The 20,343-nt window shown below is 31.6% G+C and overlaps 2 protein-coding genes across 6 annotated transcripts; both read right to left on the bottom strand.

Moving 5' to 3' along the window:
• Window positions 1–135: 135 nt before the first annotated feature.
• LOC101212398 (BTB/POZ domain-containing protein At5g48800) lies at window positions 136–4,600 on the bottom strand. Of its 2 annotated transcripts, none has more exons than XM_004144334.3 (4): window positions 3,691–4,600; window positions 2,879–2,945; window positions 1,456–2,628; window positions 136–852 (listed from the first exon to the last, which is right to left on the bottom strand). In XM_004144334.3, the coding sequence occupies exons 1-4, from the start codon at window positions 3,765–3,767 to the stop codon at window positions 319–321; spliced, it is 1,851 nt and encodes a 616-aa protein (XP_004144382.2). In that variant the 5' UTR covers window positions 3,768–4,600; the 3' UTR covers window positions 136–318. The 2 variants fall into 2 exon arrangements, with proteins under 2 accessions (XP_004144382.2, XP_031738867.1); XM_031883007.1 differs by lacking the exon at window positions 2,879–2,945 and adding an exon at window positions 2,990–3,027 and having other exon boundaries at window positions 3,691–4,589.
• A 5,107-nt stretch (window positions 4,601–9,707) lies between these two features.
• Window positions 9,708–12,959, bottom strand: LOC101211997 (desumoylating isopeptidase 1). Of its 4 annotated transcripts, XM_031883628.1 has the most exons (6): window positions 12,942–12,959; window positions 12,655–12,810; window positions 12,280–12,398; window positions 12,023–12,123; window positions 10,446–10,762; window positions 9,708–10,357 (listed from the first exon to the last, which is right to left on the bottom strand). In XM_031883628.1, the coding sequence occupies exons 3-6, from the start codon at window positions 12,286–12,288 to the stop codon at window positions 9,903–9,905; spliced, it is 882 nt and encodes a 293-aa protein (XP_031739488.1). In that variant the 5' UTR covers window positions 12,289–12,398; window positions 12,655–12,810; window positions 12,942–12,959; the 3' UTR covers window positions 9,708–9,902. The 4 variants fall into 4 exon arrangements, with proteins under 4 accessions (XP_031739488.1, XP_004144380.1, XP_031739487.1 ...); XM_004144332.3 differs by lacking the exon at window positions 12,942–12,959 and having other exon boundaries at window positions 12,280–12,321; window positions 12,655–12,886; XM_031883627.1 differs by lacking the exon at window positions 12,942–12,959 and having other exon boundaries at window positions 12,655–12,885.
• Between the last annotated feature and the right edge of the window lie 7,384 nt (window positions 12,960–20,343).

Here is a 20,343-nt window from a genome sequence, read left to right as displayed (position 1 = left end):
TTGAGTTAATATTTCGAAATGTTAATCAAACTGTGAAATAGTGTGATAGGATCGTAGTAATGAGTTTTTCAAACATAGTAATTTATACCAATAAGAAACATTCTACACAATGGTATTTTGAACATTTGAGAACAAGTTGGTCGGTAAAATTCAATACTATTGAGATTTAGTTACCAAAAACATCATCGACAAAGAAGAGTTCTTGGTAATACTGATCATTTACAAATTACAAGTAGATTAAAAAAAAAAAAAAAGAACTTGCATTATACTTAACAAAGAAAAGAGACTCTGCATTGCGTTGAGTGTTGTAAATTGGAACTATTCTGCACTTGTACATGTTCTTTCAATCACTTTTGAATCTGTCCGTTGAGAATGTTTTGACGGCGAACTCGAACCCCTCGAAGAACTATGCCCAAAGATACTCATTTTACTAAATTTCCTTGAGAAAGAATTCATGAATTTACGAGAACTGGACTTTTGCATATCCCGCCTCATACAAACATGTTCCTTTTCGAGATCATTCAGTCTCATCCGTAGTCGAGTCAGTTCAAGTTTTAATTCGCGATTTTCTCGTCTTAGTGATGCATAATTGTCGCGCGGAGACATTGCTGCACTTAATGCACCACTGCTAATCCGCCATGATTGGTGCAAAGGTTTGTAGTCTTCATCACCGCAAGAATTCGACAATGCATTACGTAGCCTTAGTTGCTCAAAATAAAGAACTTGAACCATGCATTGGAGAGGAAGGCGCTCATTTTGAGCCGCATGAGCACCGGCCTCCGGTGAGAGCTTCTGAAAATCTATTAGTTTGCAAAGCTTCTTCTTGTCGATATCTGGTAGACCTTGATGAGCCTGTAGTAAACCAAAAATAAACCATTCAATTACAATGAAGACATTAAAGGACACACAATTATAGAACTTTGTGCAGCATGTGAGATAATGAAACCAAGAAGAATTGAAGAACAACCAATTTAAAATGTTCAACTATAATCTCCTTCTTGAACTGTTTAAACGGTCACCAAGATCTCCTTAGTCGACTCTAAGGGTCACGAACTAAACTATAAGACTCACTCTCCCCAACAGCTATTGAATGATAATTCTTTTTTCTCCCTAAAGTCTGTGTTGGCTTCAAGCCCAAAATTTGACAACATCAAGAGTTTTTCTTATTAAGCTCACCCAAAGATTCAACAGGGCCGTCCTTGGGGGCCGGACTAGAGCCAAACAGCAATATTCTTCAAACCTAGTTAACTAGACCAAGTTATGGTGTATACACTTATATACACATGAGTCACCTGCAACAGTTAAATAGTTGGTCCAATCAACTCAAGTGATACTCTAACTTAGGGAGGAAGCATTTTGGCTTCAAGTGTTTTCATTTCCAAGAGTTATCACTCACTTCAAACTTGGTCTGCAGGAAAAGAGAACACGATCAGGAAAAAAGATGCACATACGTACTTTAAGATAGATATCAATGGCTCGATATAATCCATCGTGGATGGTTCGTGCATGTGAAGGTAAGGAATCTGCAATGACCACGAACTTTGAAAGTTTGAGGTTTGCATCAGGGGCAATTTCAGCAAGGTAGTTGTCCAGTAGTTTGGATACTTTAAACAATGCACTTTGAGATGGTGAACGAGGACTATCCGATTCAAAAACAGAGGCATCGTCCATATCTTCCTCGCTATCATCTTGTTGAGAGAAGTTTACCAAAATCCTGTGAACTGTGTCAACATCAAATAAAGTATCAGCTGAATGTTTGAAGGATGGAATCAGAAGGTCATCAAGAGTAGCAATATCCAACTGGGATCCTATCCTTCTCTCAAGGTCGAGTCGGCAACCAACAGAGCAATCAAGCATCACAGCACTCCTCAGAAGCCCGAAAAGGAAATTGATTGGAACAGCCAATTTTTCAACTGGCAGAAGGCTGACTATTGTCTCAACAACAATTTGTTCTTGCCCATTTGAACCCGTAACAAAATCAACTTTTGTCTGGCCAGATGGGTTCCATAAGCTGGATTTCTTTGTCAACTCCCTTTGAGCATAATTCACCAAGGATGCACCTATGCTCTCAGGACGAACCCCTCGACATTTCATGGCAGTAATGACTCTTTCATACAAGTCGACACGAAGAACAGAGATATCTTCAATCCACCAGTCACTATCACACTTGGCCTGCTTGCTCATATGAAGTCTCCCCGAACTGCTATACTCCAGGCGTGAGAAGCTTGAAGCAATTTGCTCCGAACAAGCCTTTGATGCTATTGCATCAATGCAGCGGCTAACTACTTTCAGCTCATCGGCCAGAGGGAGTAAATTCTCACATTGCTGCAACACTTCAACACACATTTCAAGGTTCTTGGAGACAATGCTCTCAAGATATTCTTCAGCTCGCGAACCAAGATTATCCTTTGAGAACTCTTCAGCCATTTCAAGATAATCGGATACACAACATAGCTGAGCAACATTTCCTGGAGTAATTTCAAAGTTGATCCCATAACAAAATTTTGCTGCCAGCTCAAAAGATTCAGCACCTCCTGGTAGATTGAGAAGCTCCACCTTTGAGATGTCAGAATCTCTATGTTCTGCAACTAACCTTCGAATCCGTCCACTTCGGGACACAAGAGGGAACTGCATTTAGTAGTTGAGTTCAACCAGACATTCGTTAGTAACTATTGATTTGACCTAGTAAAGGCAGAACACATGTTCATGAAAATAGTTTATCAACTCTAATGGATTTTTCTCTGTATACAATAATACATTAATGCTTTGTCTCTACAAGTTTAATCTGCAATGAATTTTTGAAGGATCAAACGCATTGTGGAGGTATTAATCAGAAAAAAACAGTTAGAAACTAAATAATTCACGTCCTTGATGTCACCTTATGTAAGGAGAATGTCACTCCAGCCACTTCTATTGTAATATCGCTAGGAACATCACGAAAAATCCTACACAAACCAATAGTCAATTATTAAAAAGAAGAAATGCTTACATTTGCTGAGAGAATTGATACTCATCATCAAATTGCACCTGTACAGATTCCACTAATATTTAGCATACAGCACAGAAAACAAAAGGTACAGAACATTTTGTGGTTAAAATAATCAATAATTTCAATAAAGTAAACATTTAACCAATAAATTAAGGCTTGAGATGACAGTCAATCAAAGCTGCGTATAGATCATCTCGAAACACTCAGAAGCCAGAGCCAGATGAGGCATCAATTGATGAACCGTAAACAAATCCTAAACCGGACAGAACTTGCTTCCAAGAAAAAGCTCCAACTTAAGCGAAGATCAGCACATGTTGACTAATCAGAACGTTCAATTTATTTTGATATGAAACCATGCTTTCATTGAGAGAAGTGAGAGAATATACAAGGCCATAAAAAAAAACTTCAGATAAGGACTCCAATCCAAAAGAACTACACCAAGCTCAAAATTCAAGGGATAATCAGAACAAAAAGCAATCTAGACCAAATAATAAGCACCCCCAATAACAAAATTTCAGAGACCCAGAAGGGCTAGAACGGCAGAGAGTACAAAATGGCAGCATTACAACTATGTATTAAGATATAACCAACAACCAAAGTTAGCAAGTACACACAAATGCACAAAAGCTAAACTAAGATGCACTCAAGAGCTAGCCAAAAAGATGATCAAAGATAACAAACAAAAAAACAAACAAACAAACCATTCGTTGCAGCGGTGGCGCACAGACTTGGCGAGAGACACATGTTGCTGGAGCTGCAGCATGTCGCTTCGGTCCATTTGGAGGAAATGAACCGAGGGAGATCAAAGTGGAAGGTCAGTAGGGGAAAAAAAACGATGGTGGGGTTCAGGAAACAGAGAGTGTAAAGAGACAGAGACAGAGGAAGAGACCCAGTTGAGGAAAGGTGAAGAAGTTCTTTGGCCATTTTCGTCAAACAGGTGGAGTGCATTTTTGCAAATCAATAGATTGCAATTGTCCAAAGCAATGGGGCCTTGTTGGTGGGTCATGCCTTTGATTAACGCTCCACAAATTGTTCGCAATCCCATCAAAGCTTATTAGATTCACTAATTTTGTGCCTTCTTTTTGGGGTTTTTGCATTTTTTTCTTTTTTTCTCTGTGATCATTTCTTCCCTGTTTGAGCAGGCAAACAAGCGCGATAAAGGGGCAAGCAAATATGCAATCTTTGAATGGAAAAGTCAAAAATCAATAAGAAACTGTGAGATCAAACAATTGATAAAAATAAAAACAAAAAAAAAAAAGAGAGAAAAGAGCGGGAAAAAGTCGTTATTTAGATTGACAAATTATGATCTCATTTTCAAACTCTTCTCCTTCAGCCTTATGAACTGTGAAAAGAAATCTTTTCTCTCTTTTTTGTATCAAAAATCCCCTCCACCTTTTACATATTATGGTGTGAGTTTCTTCTCTTTCCCTACCAATCAACTCCCAAAATTCTGAAAATTACAAAATAAAAAAAAGTAAAAAATGAACAGCGATCGTTTCTCTCCTCACATACACACAATTAGTAGAGTTTATTTAAATTCTGAATTTTACTATATCGGTCCAAATATTTTAGTAAAATTCAATTCCATAACAGATTGCCATTGCTTCAAGAATCTTTACATTCATAGAATAAGAAATGAATTTGAAGGCAATAATATGAGCACACCCCCATGTAGACCTGAAGCACCCAACCCAGATTATCTGAATTAGAGGTAGAGCAACAAGCAGCGTCAGTGTTCAACTTTCAATAAGAAATGACAAGAGGTCGATTACAATATCATTCTTCAACGTTTCAAAACAACTATGGTATAGTGGAAGTTCATTTTGGGTGGTACCATCACACACTCATTTTAGGTCCCAATTTTATTGAAAGATTTATTTGATTTATATTTTAGTCTAATTTTCTGCTTAAATAATTTCTATATATTTTGGAAAAGGAAATTCCACCAAATGTATAGGCCCATAGACATAAGCTTTGATTTGATAGTTAAAATTATTAGTGTGGTTGTAATTTTGCTTGTTAAGTATATTCTGTAATTATTGATTAATTGGCAACATCAACTTGACAGTTTGAGACTTGAAACTAATTAATGAAATTTTATGAAATTTAAACCACTTTTATATATATGATTTAAGTAGTAAAACAGTATCCAACCCCCTAGTTCAAGCCATACTTCTTACATATTTTGACAAAGCCCTTCGTCAACAAACTTCTCCATCCTCCATAATTTAACCGAACAAATGCAGGAATTACCATTATTAAAGCGGACGATATGATTCTACGATCTTTGAATTAAAAAAGTTACTATATATTTTTTTGAATAAAGGAATAATAATATTCACGAATTTGTTGGAGATGTGAAGTAGGAAAGAAGCAAAAAATGGGAGTGGGGAACAAAATAACAAAACCTATATAAGATGCCAATATGAAAAAGTGGCCAAAAAAAGTAGATTGCTTTCCTTTCGGCACTTAGCCAAATAATCATCATCATCTTTTTCTTTCTTTTCACTTTGTCACACGACATAAAGCAAACAAACAAAAGAGTCAAAAAGAAACGATTGCAATATGAGGAATGCTTTTAACAAAATTTTAAGGTATGTAAATTAGGGGTGCAACTCTATTTCCAAAAGCCAAAAAGAATCAAATCCAACCAAACTAATTTATTACTTTCCTTTACTCTTTTTTTATACTAAATTCAATCCACATTTAAATTATTAGTTCCAAACCCATTTGTTTTGTTTCTTCAAAATATATATATATATATTAAAATCAAATCAAATCAAAGGAGTAATAAACCAAACCAAATAAAAATTTAACTCATTTTCATAAATATAAAAAATTAAAAAATTCATCAAACTCATCAATTTATTAAATATTTCAGATTTTTATTTTGAATTCTATCATTTCTTCATTCTCTTCTTCTTCCTCAGTAATTTATTTTTATATATTTTTTTAAAATTTTGACTATTGTTCTACGGTCCTTTTCATTATACTTCTATTATTATTATCTTTGTTTTTTATTATCAATCATTAATCTTGTATTATTATTTTTTTCAATTGTCGTGGATAAAAACGAACTACATGATCGTTTACTATACCGCTTTTCAAAACCATCGATTATCATGAACTACACGATCGTATATGATAAAGTACACGATCGTTTACTAGGTCATTTTCAAAACCATATTTGAAAATGTAATTATCTATCAAAACTCTACCATGGCAAATACTACATGATCGTGTATAATTATCTACACTATCGTGTATAATCATCTACACGATTGTTTACTAGGTTATTTTCAAAACCATTGTTTTTCATGAACTATACTTAATCATGTATCATGAACTCACGATCGTTTACAAGAGCATTTTTAAAATCATCGTTTAATCGTATATCTTGAATTACGCGACTGTGTATCATTTTCTACGCGATTGCATATCATAATTGTTTAGAAAAAGAATTACATATGCACATGTGGTCGGTGTTGATACTACTTACACGATTGTGTATAATATTATACACAATCAAGTATCATGATTGTTTAAAAAAAATTACACACACGCGTGTGACCCATTAATCACGTGTTGATTGAAGCATTTTTTATGTTTTTCATTATAGACTTGTGAACTTTTTTCGTTTTTAAAATTAGTTTATACAATGCAAATATTTTTCCAGTTTGTTATATTTTTAAAAAACCTCAAAATAATTTCATTAATTTAATTCTTTCGGGTATGCTTCCTTTTTTTTTTCTCATCAAACTAGTCGATTTAGTTTAGTTCTTGGTTTAAATCATGAAACCAATAAACAAACGGATTCACTCTTAATAAAGAAAAAGTGATTCAACTCATCATATATCAAATTCTTAAAAAATTAAATCTCTTAGATTGAAACTCAACAATCTATCAAAACTATACCCTCTTTTTAATCAAGTCTTTGCGTTTATGAACTAATTTTTTATTATCAAGTTTATGAAAGCTAAACTTAGTTCAAGTTAATCTGAATTTTATTTTTATTCTTTTTACAATCTATACTTACCATTAAAAAGGTGGATTAGGGTTAGAAATGAGAAAGAGAACAATATAATTATTTTTTTAAAAAAAAGCATATAGAATATGATTGTCCACCTAAATGGGGTCACTCCATGGATCATTATTTTTGGACCCATACCCTTATAATTGCATTTTAGCACCTATAATTTCACAATACATATAGAAGATATATATCTCTCCCACCACCATATATACACACATATATAAATACACACCCCCACATGAAGACAGAAAACACTTTGAGCTCAAGACAAAGTCTTTTAAATGTATGTTTGACATGCATGTATGGGTTATATATATGTATATGAATTAATATACATGTATGTGTGTGTGTGTGTGTATGAACATGCATAAATTAAATATGGATGGTAGCTAGATCTATTATTTTTGTTTCTAAAATATTGTAAATAAAGGAAATTTGGTACCTACCACATGTAAATGGATGATAGGAAATTGATATATCTAACTAGATAAATATAAATCCAATTATGAGATATGCATGGATCATTTATTAATTATATGGGGCATTTGATTTCTTGTGATTTGAATTATTATTTTTTCTTCTTTAATTGATTTATAATACCAAAGATGTACAATGTCACACAAGTCAAAGTTTTCCATATCCTTACTTTTGTCTCTTGTGCCCATAATTAAATGCTTGCATATAAAAGGATTTTTGGGCTTTTAATTATAAGTTCATTTTATTAAAGATGGAAACTTCTCAATTTTGGGAACTTATATCAACATTAAGATGAATCTTTACCGAATGAACATTTGATGATTGTATTTTTAATTTTGTAACATAATTAATTCTTTTTAACTTTAGAAATTTAGTCCTTATACTCCATAGTTTCTAATGATAGTCTAGTAAAGGATCAATCAAGATGTAATGCAATTTATAATTTAAGTGTGATTGAATCAGATTCATGTTGATTAATAAGCAACAAACGTCACTCCTTACATATAATAATAATAAAGAAACTGACATTCAATATAACTATTAAGTTGTTAAAATTGCTAAATCACATTGACATTTCATTCTTGAGGTAAAGAACTATATATTGTGTAAAATTCTGAAGAAACCATGCATGAATTTAAAATCAAAAATAGTACTTTTATGAAAATCTAAAACATGTTTTTAAAAAAAAAATAACAAAGTAGAGAGTTATGTAGAGGAATAGAAATAAAATAATTTTGATTGGCAAAGTTCTACCTTCTGGTTTCTATCTCTATTTGTAATAAGATCTTTCAAATTTGAAAAATTGACATTAAATTTTAAAATCTTACTAATTAACCATCATATCTTTTTGTTTGAAAATTATTTTTCTAGGCCAATAGGTGAGATAAAGAATCAAAACACTAATCTGAAAAATATACAGTAAAGTTTATAAATACAATAATTTGATTTTTTGATTGAGATTAAATAATTATTAAACAAAACCTTAATTTTTCTATAAAACCCTTCTTGTAAGTTAGAGTGTTTTAAACTCTACCTCATCTACTAGAACATAAAAGAATAAAAAACGTTTGCAAGATGATAAATACAAACCATATATAGCTAATGATCCAAATCAATTGAATTCAAAATAATTAATTTGAGACAAACACAAATAACAAATCAGAATCTAAGAGTTTTAAAAAAGGTTCATGCATTGGCTAAAAAAAGGTTACAAAATATATAAAATTGATGTATCATGAAAAATGCAAATAAGATTTTGATTTGATATGTGGAAAACACATGCATCATGAACAATAGATAAGTTAGCAACTTGGACACCAATAATTCCACAAATTAGTATAAATAATTATTTTTTCTTTCAAATTTAAAAAAAAAAAAAAAAAAAAAAAAAAAAAAAAAAGGAAAATGGCTTTATTGAAAAAAATTATGAAAGAAAGTGAGTTTTGCATCATTTGGTCTATTGCATGCGAACTCACAAGTCATAATCCAAATATTTGATAAGACATACATCAAAAGCATCCAATGTAAATTCCAAACTTTCTTTATTTCCATTTTTGTGAAATGTTATTCTTTTTTCTCAATATGAACTTTATTTGAAAATAGTTTTATTTTACTTTATTGATTTCCATTGTTTTCTGGTTCACTGTTCATTGATTATTTTAAAAGAATAATAATCATTTAATTTCTAAAAAAAACAAATACTTGAAATAAAAATACTAGAGACAAAGCAGAAAATATAACTTGTATATCGTTCAAGTTGGCATTTTACTCCAAAACCATGGTATTAATCATTTAATTGCTTAGAAGCAAAATAGAAGTGCAAACTAAAATAGTTAAAGTTCACACTAAAGTAAAACAAATATGAAAGTTGAAGAACCAAAAACACTATTTATAGCTTTGAAACTTAACTAGAGTTTTGGAAAGTATTGATGTGAATGTCGGGCGAGAGGATTTTGTGTATTCTTTTTTTTTTTTCTTTCCTTCTTTTGATGAATATCAAAATTCACCAATATTTTCATTAAGAAAAAAATGAAAGAAGAAACCAATATTAAGAAAAAAGACCCTATAAAAAGAGAGCAAACTACAAGAAAAAAACTCCAATCTGAGTGAATGAAGAATGAATATTACACCAATCTGCAAAATAGCTCGTATTTTAGAAAATTTCGAAAACAAACTTTTGTGCAGTCGAAATAATTGAGATGGAGCATGTCATGTAAAACTTTTGTTTTCCATTTTTAAAACTAGAAACAAAGTTGGTATTATATGAACTTAATATGTTTAATCTCAGCAGATGAACAGTTATCTTAATAGTATTCCCCAACTGTACATGAAGCAAAGCTCTTAATTACTCATATCCTTGAACTATCCTAGAAAACCACATAGGAGGAAGAAGGATGTTACCTTCTAGTGCTGTGAAGCAGCAGTACTTGTATGTCTATTATATTTGCTCATCACTCTCTTGACTGCAAGTGCAGCAGCTTCACTTGCACGATATTTCCCAGTCGCCATGATCGATGTAAATTCACCTTTGATCCTGTCTTCTAACATGACATGAGCATCGTTGACCAAACTTTCATCAACTGTCTTCCCAGGGAACTTCTGCTGCCCTACCCCTGCAGCAGGCTCTATTGACAGATGTGTCAAATCCTTGGTTGCGTTTTGCTTGGCAGTCTGCCTTTTAGTTGCATTGCTACTATCACCACCAGACAGTTCGACATCACAGTCTGGCGATTCTTCAACATTAGAATCCAAGGCTGATATCGGAGCTGATGTCGTTGTGGGTTGATGATGACTAATGTGTGGAACTTTCGGAACTGAACCAGATTTTAATGTTGTTTCGAGGTTCTGAATCATCGGAACTGACAACACAAACATACATTACCGCGCATAAAGAATAGATATAATGACTAAAGAGAATCTACGATTGTTATCTCTATCCTGACTTACGCATGAGTCTGCCCATGGGACTGCTTCTAACTTCGTTGGGAAGCTGAAGAATATATTCTGGGATGGTCGAGCCAACCAAAAACTGAGCAACCTCATTACTGAAGTTGTTGCAATTATGACCCAACAAGCTGTAAGACTCAGCTGTATAACGCGGGCTGATTTCAGTCAAATAAGTTTCAAACACATCTTTCGGGACATGAGTAATGCCCAAATCAATGACGTGGATTGGTGTTCCAAAAGGTGTATTTCCAGAAAGACTGTGATAGATTCCACCACCGTAATAGTATTCATTGTCATACACTACAATCCCAGTGTGCCTGAAATGCATTAAAGAACCAACAACTCCAAAGTCAGTATATGTTATGGTAGCCCAAGATCTCCATTGTATGTGGTATTAGCAAACTTCAAGCAGAAACACAGATTATTATTATGAACAAACTTAGACAACGTTGTACCATTATAATTCACAATCGATTGCTTTTGAATGGATGGTACCTAACCTATTTGTTTGAAGAAAGGTTCAGTGATTTTTTTTCTTCTAAAATATAAGATTTTGCAAACAAAAAATAGTCAGTATTAGAGTATTCTGAATTGAGTGATTGTTTTAGTTATTCAGTTTACTTTTCCTAAGAAACATGGACACTTCAGTTTGGATAGTGTGTCCGTGTCCGTGCTTCTAGGAAATCATACCTCAGCCATCTTGATTGACCCTTGAAAATTTCCTTAGGCAAGATTTTTAAAGAATGTACTGCCACTTGTATTCTTCTTTAGCTATTTATATAGCAATACAATGCACACACAGGTTTTGTTTACTCTCCCAAGTTGGAATATGGTATCAGTTGAAGTTTAGTTTTTCTTCAATCCTCTACTTCAATCTATCCTATGTGGTCTTTCTTTGCTGAATACCCATGGCTAGTACTGAGATTCCAAACTCTACCATGGCAAATACTACAGATCTTCTACGGCAAAATCCTTTGACGACTCAATCAGTGTTGAACAGTATATGAATCCTTATTTAGCTCTGATTATCCAAGAATGAAATTGTGGTGAATTTGAGTTATGAAGTAGAGGACTAGCATAAGTAAGAGGTAACTATCAATGCAGAAGATGATTAACAAATGGATGACTTTTGAAGGGGAGGCTCAATTTCTTAGTGGTAAGAATTAATTTTGAGTTTAACAGAACTCAAAATGTGATGTGGAAGGATCGGAACATCTGACCTCTAGATTGAGGGTATATGCTAGGTCAACTTCGAGTTGAAAATTATCAAAAAGAGATCAAAATCATTTAAGAATCGGTGATATTACAGACTTTTGAATATAGATTGAAAGCAAATTCATCTGCTGCTAAGTCAACTAAGAGATTATCATATTAGTATAGAGGTAAATAGTGCTCACTTTTCCTACACCAATTCAAGTTATGGAAGAAAACGGTATCATAATGGCATCACAACCCAAACTTCTCATAAACGAGGCTTACAAAGTTTGATTCATAAGATAAACTCACCAAAGTATACATGTAAACAAAGATACTGATAATCCAAACAGCATAATACCTTAAGAAAGCTCAAGACTTACCATATGCCTTCAATGGCTTTCCCCAACAATGCTGTGGAGAACTGTCGAGCCAATCCGCAGCTAAGGTCGTATAAATTCAATACAACCCTGTGAGACTCCTCCTTGTGTTAAGAAGTTGCATACACAAACAAAATAAACATCACTCATTCTTTACATTTTGACAATGGTGAAAGAAATTTAGGAGTGAAATGGGTGTGGAGCTAGAGCTAAAGTCCCTTTCAAGTAAAGATTGGAGTGAAACTTAAACTATATCATACCTCAGCCATCTTGCCTAAAGAAAATTTCAAGGGTCAAGAAGTCTGTTCAAAGTAATCCAAATTCAGAATGAAAGGAAACCCAATTTCATTTCTTTGAGTAAGAAAATCAAACAATTCATCTGCAACAAGCAGAGCAACCAACAACATAAAGAAAGAAAATGGCAAAGCTTATATAAATCAATTGAAATCACAATTAAATGACATACTGAAAACCCAATTCCCAATAATCAAACACACTTTCAATAAACCCAAACGGCCAAATTAGATGTGCAACATAAAGAAAGAAAGAAAGTTTCGACAGAATATGAAGCAGAAAAAATGTGAAGTGTGAATGTGCGATGAGGAAAATGGAGAAAAAGAGAAGAAAATTGATACCTCTTGAAGAATGGGATAAAACGAAGATGTGGGGTCGAATGTTTATTCCCATTGACGATCAGAAGCCACACCGATTAAGGAAGCGGCGAAGAAACCGACATACATTCCAAGCTACGTGTTGATTTGTTAAGCAATTTCAGTGAAATCTGCTACCAACTGAACCACTTTTTTGTTTAAGAGAACTAACCATTTTTACTAAGATCATGCCAGTTATGGAGAAAATTGCTAAATTTTGGGATAAAATAAAGAGTCTTAGAACGAATAAAATGGTGAAATATCCAAATTACCTTAAGCAAAAAGAACTTAAAAGGTCGGTCATTTTCCTCCCACTTCCTTTATCTTCACGTTTTACATTCTCTTATATTCTCTCACTAGGTTGTAGTTTGAATTTATATTCTATAGTTATTGAAAATTTTGAAAATAGAATATTATAACGTTGGATCCAATAAACAAAGATCATAAGATTATCTAGTGTAGATTTGAACTTTGTGTAAAGAAATAAACGTGGATCAAGTTCGACTATGTAAGCTAAACGGTCTATAGAATATGAATAAGGATAGCTCGCTTTATAGTTAGTACAAACCATGTGATCCTGAAACATTTATGTGCAGACATGAAAGTAGGAGTATTATATGTAAAGAGTTTACATAAGACTAGAACTATGAAATAGTCACTTTTACATTCTAATATCGTTGATTGTATAAAATTGTTTGTTTCGATTATCAATTATTTATGTAACTTAATCTTAATCTTGAGCTAACTATAAACTTCTTTTCACACAAAATTATCTGCATGGGTCATGCCAACTCAATAGTATTGGGCCCATTTTAGGGGTAAGATCGGGTAGATAGCTAGGGATATATGGTGCAAGACGAAATTTAGGGATAGTAAATAGGTTGTTTCCTTAAAGATTGAATTCAAGTCTTGATTAAGGGACTTCACCCTATCATTGGCTCAAGAGGGATGTTGTTTATAAGTTTGACCTTAAACTAATTGTTCAATAGTGGATCAGTGTGGTTGAAGGAGCAAGATGTAGTTCGAAGGTAAAACGATATTTTAACCTAGCTGAGGTTACAAACAACCTATGAAAGATTAACTTACTAATCATGATTATATCAGATCACTACTACAAAAAAATGGTTTACTTGACACTGACTACTTTTATATACTTGACATTTTATTGAAAAAATGTCAAAGTATTAACCATTTTAAAAGAAAAAAGTCAAGTATAGTTTCAAAAAAGAGAGTTTTCACAAAAAAAAAAATGAACTATTTTACGTTAGCTTTTACTTGACATTTTTTTCGCGTCAAGTATAAGGGAGATTTTACTTGACGTTTTATTCGCGTCAAGTATAGCGAACTTTTACTTGACGTAAAAAAAACATCAAGTATAGTCTGAAGAAAGCAATTTTTTTATGAAAGTTTTAATTATTTTAAGTTAGCTTTTACTTGACGTTTATTTTCACGTCAAGTAAAATGCAAAATTTACTTGACGGTGTTTAGCGTCAAGTATACTACAGATTTTACTTGACATTTTTTTTACGTCAAGTATAATTAATATTTACTTGATGCGAAAACAACGTCAAGTATAGTTAACATTTTTATTTTGTCAAGTATAAAAATATAAAAATACTTTTTGTTTCCCTCATTTCATTAAATAAATTTATTAAAACAACCATAAAAATAAGGTTATTAAAAATTATTTTATTAAAATAAACTTGTTGAAAATTATTTTATTAAAATAAACTTACTAAAAAATTCCGTCCCTTCTCTTTTCATTTTATCTCCCTCATTTTCTCCACCAAGTCGTTTTCTCTTATCTCCATCTCCACTAGTCACCGACCCACGACTCTTCATCTCCACTAGCCACTGATCGACAGCCACGACTCTCCATCTCAATCGTCATTCGCATCACCCGTCGCCTGGTTTTGCATCAACGCCTGCCATTTCCCATTTGTGAAGATCTTCAATGTTAGCGACTCCATATTTGTCCCTCCATTGCTTGATTTTGCTGACTCAAACGCCAATTTCACTAAGAAGACACTACAAGAAATTTATTATTCAGTAACAAAGTTTTAGTGGCACAGGTAATTTTAGTGTCAAGTGATGGGACTATACTTGACAGTCGATTACTTGACGCTTTTAAAAACATCAAGTATACGTTTACTTGACACTGTATTAACGACAAGTAAACCAATTTTTGTAGTGAAAGAATTAATATAACCATTACTCAATTTAATATGAATTTAAAAATACCATTAAATTGACAGATAAAATATAGAAACTAAATTTTATGACAAAACATGCTTTCAAATTCAATAGATAAGAGAAAAGGGATACTTAAGTCACTGACGACGACGCTGGATCTGCCAAACGTCTAGGGCACCAGCACTTGAAGATCTTCCTATTCTATGAGCTAGAGATCTTTGTTTGTGGGAATCAAAATTGGAAGAGAATTTTTAGAGAGAATTTTCTTCCTAAGAGAATTATAGAGTACGCAGAGTTTTCCCCAAAACGCTTCTGTCTTCTAACTTATCAATGAAAAAAAGGGAAATTGGGAGGAAATGGAAACGTGGAAAAACCACAGAGGTTCCTATTAATTTAATAAAATAATATTAAATTAACATTAAATTAAATTAAATAGTTAATTAAGTTAAAAAATTAATTAAATTATATTTAAACGAATATGTCTTACCTAACCTATTGTTTTAATTTAATTACATCAAATTAAACTAAGCGACATTTTTAAAAATAACAAAATAAGTTAAAATATTTACAAGCTATAACAAAATTTTAAATTCTATCAATGATAGTCACTGATAGGCTTCTATCACTAGTGGCTATATCAATGTCTATTATTGATAGACTCTTAAACTATTAATTAACTCTCCAATTAATTAATTGCTAAATTAAATATTTTATATTTAATTTAATCCAAATTCAAATCATATTCATATATAGAGTTCTCTCGTAACGTATAGTTTTAATTTTAAATTTTAACCTATTGTTTTTAATATGAATCTAACTTAAATTTAATTTATATTTTTATATTTGAATATGATTCAAACTTGGATTAAATTCAACATAAGATATTTAATTTAAAAATTAAATAATTAGAGAATTAATTAGTAGTTTAGTTTGATTTGATTAAGTTACAATTAGATATTCATTTCAATATGATTTAAATGAAATATTAATTAGAGATATTCATTTCAATATGATTTAAATGAAATATTAACTAGATATGATTTAATAAATTATTAACTTAATTAATTAATTTTATTTATTTAAATATTAATGTTAATTTATTAAATTAATAGGGAACGTGGGTTTCCTTATTCTCTCAATTAGAGTTATCATATGAGAAACAAGAAAAGATGGAAGCGTCTTGGGATTTTGTAATTTTACGAAGAAAACTTGTGCTCTCTAAGAATTCCCTTCTCCAATTTTTGTTCTCACAAACCAAAGTTTCAAACTAGAGAATAAGGAGGCCTCCAAGTGGTGGTGCCTCGATTTAGAGTTTTAGTAGATACAAAGTCGTCAAATGCCGTTAGTATTTATTTCCTCTTCTTTGTATTTTTTTTAAGAAGCATGTTTAGAATTTAGGTTATAGAAATTAGTTTCTATAATTTACCAATGTATTTGGTATTTTTAAGATCATCCCAATTACATTGAGTTTTACGGTCTTTGTTAAAATCTTCCGTTGCGAAGGGCTTTTATCCCTTTACTAACGACATATGCATGCTTAGTTCCAATTCCCTCCTTCTTTGTTCCTGGACACTTCTTTTTCCCAATGACTCTCTCATTTTTTCATTCCACACTCCATACTTCCTCTTCTCCCTTTCCCCTGAACATCTCACCTCTTTCCTTTTCTCCGACTCGACTACTTTTTCCTTTGATTTTAGCTCTATTTATAGTGACCTTTTTGTTCAAAGGTAACTTTCATGCTTTACACGTGTCTCCTTACCATTTTGCCGCATCATGCAATCAATCTCACACCTGACACGTGCTTCGAACATCAGTGGCGATTTGACTTCTCATTGAGACGCACACCTCATCTTCTTGGAAAGCCAAACTTCCTTAAATAATTTGACCCTCTTTATCTTCTCGAAAAGCAGCAAACATTTACTTCCTCTTAGCGAGTGCTCAAGTCATCTTGATAAGACGTTTTCTCACCTCCTTCCTTAGGCGTAGAAGCTTCTTCTTTAGTTACTTTACTAAATGTCTAACTCTTGACATTCAGTATAGGCCTCTCTTCTCGCCACCCATTCTTATCGCATTGCTTACATCTGTGCAATGAAATTTAGACAGGTATTTATCTTTGTGTCACATGTTTTCCCTTTTTTGTGAGCTCCCTCGTGGACGCACCACACTCTTATCCACATGGTTTCTCCACAATGATTTTTTCTCGACCAAATTTTCTTTCTTTGGATTGGTCATGACACATATTCCTTTTTGCAAATGTTCTGCTGTCAAAAATCTCTTTTGTCAGCATTTTTGCTGCAGGGGCTTTATCGCTTTGGCAGTATATGATCAGGGTCTCACAGATTAATGTGGTTAATGAGTTTAGTTAATTAATCTCATATCATTGTAGCTTTTAATCTGTAGGTCAATTAAGTCCTCTTTCTAGCTTGTAAAGAGCATTGTTATTGTTATATATTGACTGTAAATTGAAATGTTCAAATTTACTTAGAAAATTAATATAATGCATAGTATACATTATAATAAAGAGTTTATACTTTAATTAAATTATATTATATAAATTTAATTTTTAACACGATTCAAAATTAATTTATGAGAGAATAAAATGTTTGAATAAGTTCAAATATTAATTCAATGTGAATTAGATTCATATTAAAACTGTAAGTTAAAGTTTGACGCGTCTATGATACAAATTAAATTAAACTACAGATTATGAGAGATATACATTTGAATAGGAGTGTAAGTCCAACCCGAATAACTTGACAACTCGGACTACCCAACTTATTTTATATGGGTTGAGTTGTGTTGAAAATTTTAGTTTTTTTTTTCAAATTGGGTTGGGTCTCGAATTGGGAGTTGAAAAATTCGGTTCAATCCAACCCAACCCAACCTGAATTAATAATAAATATATATAATATTGAGCCATCTCGATGCCACTAAGGCCCAAGATCTAATAACTAAAGAAAAAAATCTTTACTCCTAAGGCATCTTGGGGCAATGTATGCCTGAGGTCGAATGAATTAAAGGCAAAACTCTTTCATCCCGAGACATTTTGGTGCAACTAAGGCCTGAGATCATGTATCAAAATTGAAAATCATCATTTAAAAAAAAAAAAACAATACAATCCAACAACCCAACCCAACCCGTTTACACATGTACATTTAAATATGATTCAAATTGTAAGTTAAGTTAAATATGTGATGTTTAACATGGTAATTAATTAATTATAGAATTAACTAATTATTTTATTTATAGGTTATGCGGGAGATGTTCATTTAAATAAAAAATTTTAATTAAATTTGATTTAGAGGATTTTTAAAAAATAAAACAATGCGCGAAAATATTTACATCGTATAGAACAATTTTTAAAAAAAATGAAAAAGCTCACAAGCCCACAATATGAAATAACAAAAATACCCCTGCAATTAGATGATCACACACGCGTGAAAAAATGGTTTCGTACCTAGTTTAAACGATATCTAGCAAGTCTAAACAATTTTGTACCCTTGTACTGAGTCTAAACGATCTTATACCCTTGTACATAGTTTAAACTATCTTGTATCAAGTCTAAACGATCTCATAGAAAGTTTAAACGATCTTGTAGAAAGTTTAAATGATCTTGTAGCAAGTTTAAATGATCTTGTACTAAGTCTAAACAATCTTGTACCAAGTCTAAACAATTTTTTGTATCATTTTCAAATAATATTGTACCTAGTCTAAACGATCTTATACCAATATCTAAACGATCAGTTGTCTATCCCAAATAGACAGAGATAGACCACTATCACTACTCAGTCGAAACAATCTTGTACCAAACCTAAACAATCTATTACTGATAGTGGTCTATCTCTGTCTATTTGGGATAGACAATTGATCGTTTAGATATAGGTACACGATCGTTTAGATTCTGTGTCGATATCATTTAAATCTTGTACCAAGAAGAAAGATAGAAGATGAGAAATGAAGAAGGAAGAAATTCTTGAAAAAAATTGATGAGATTGATAAATATTTGCATAAATAATCATAAAATTGTAAACTGAAAAAAAAAAAAAAGTAATAATAATCATAAATAATCATGCAAAATCAATATTCATTAACTATCGATCACTTCACTAAAGATTGATAGCTACACTCTTCGTACTATTGATATATTTCTGTATCTATGAATATAAACAAACAATAGTGAGTTGACCCTTCATAATTGCTTATAGCTACAGTTTGGTCAAATTATTGTTTTACCATTGTAGTTACATCTAAATAATTCTTAAATTCTACCGATCCCTCTAATGAACATATAGTTTATATTCCAATTATAAACTAACACTTCTAGAGCCGGTGAGGCCTCATTTTTTTATAAAAAAAAATACTTATAATTTTATTAAATAAATCATTTTGGTTAATAAAACTACAATTTATGAGATTTAGGATACTAGTTTCAACATTACATTGATAGTTATCCGTGTTTAAAAACAAAAACCACCTCTATTTTCCGAACTTCACCTAATAAAACTCAAACCTATAAATTTCACGAAATGGAACCGGAGAGATTTCCATCTCATAACCGTCTCTTCAATACTACAGTAACCATTATTGTTTGCACAACAATAACAACTATCAAATATTTAAATTATATATATCAATATTAGGACTCTCGCTCATTTTAACTTGTTTGATAAATTTTTATACTGTTAATTTCGTGTCTAATAAACTTTTAATTTTAGATTTCAGATCTATAGTTTATGAATATATTATATACTTTCAGTATATCACGGATTTGTTTCAAAAACCTTTGAAAACGATTTTGTCACCATTTTCTTTTATCTTTAAGAACTATTGAGGGTTTTTTTTTTTAATTTTCAATATTGTCTCTAAAAGACCTCCTACCTTAATAAAATTTTATTAGATTTTTCATGTCTGTCTAACAACTATTTAGTTTTTTTAGTTTGAGAAATTGCATTAGATGACAAAAAAATTTAGAAAAAAATAGCTAATAACAGTTCTTTTTTGCATATTGCAAAATTTGCAAATATGCGTAGTAATTGACGGTAATCAGTAATCTGCTTTTAAATTTGTTATTTTTAAATAAAAATGTAATTGACATAGAGTATATTATCATAAATGTTTTTGCTATTTTTGTAAACTTTCCTTTTAGTTTTATAATTATTTTTTAGAAAATTACTTGTCTAAATGGTTATCAAACTAGCGTCGATTGTGGTACATTCAAAATTCCTCCGAATTAATTGACCTATTAATCTCAAATAAATATGTAGAGACCTATTAGACACAAAAAAATGTTAAACCTATGAGTTACTTTTTAAAGTTTGAGGACCTATTGAGCATAAACTTAAAAGTTTACAAACATACTGGATAGGTAAAGTCACAAAATTTATCCTTAAACATTGAGTTGTTTATTTAGTTCCTGAAATTATAAGATTACAAATTTAGTCTCCAAACATTTGAATTTGAAAAAATTTCAACTAAACATAA

This window comes from Cucumis sativus, chromosome 3 (genome assembly GCF_000004075.3).
Source record: "Cucumis sativus cultivar 9930 chromosome 3, Cucumber_9930_V3, whole genome shotgun sequence".
In the NCBI taxonomy this organism is placed as follows: domain Eukaryota; kingdom Viridiplantae; phylum Streptophyta; class Magnoliopsida; order Cucurbitales; family Cucurbitaceae; genus Cucumis; species Cucumis sativus.
This window is presented reverse-complemented; position numbering and strand designations above follow the sequence as displayed.

Bases quoted from the DNA above. Each gene is read 5' to 3' on its own strand.
- LOC101212398 (XM_004144334.3), bottom strand. From the start codon at position 3,767: ATGGACCGAAGCGACATGCTGCAGCTCCAGCAACATGTGTCTCTCGCC. The intron at 2,946-3,690 runs GTTTGTTTGTTT...TGGTTTGTGTAG, and splicing joins CGCCACCGCTGCAACGAATG to GATTTTTCGTGATGTTCCTA. The intron at 2,629-2,878 runs GTGACATCAAGG...TACTAAATGCAG, and splicing joins TGACATTCTCCTTACATAAG to TTCCCTCTTGTGTCCCGAAG.
- LOC101211997 (XM_031883628.1), bottom strand. The intron at 10,763-12,022 runs GTAAGTCTTGAG...AATGCATTTCAG, and splicing joins AAAGCCATTGAAGGCATATG to GCACACTGGGATTGTAGTGT. The intron at 10,358-10,445 runs GTAAGTCAGGAT...TTGTGTTGTCAG, and splicing joins TCCCATGGGCAGACTCATGC to TTCCGATGATTCAGAACCTC.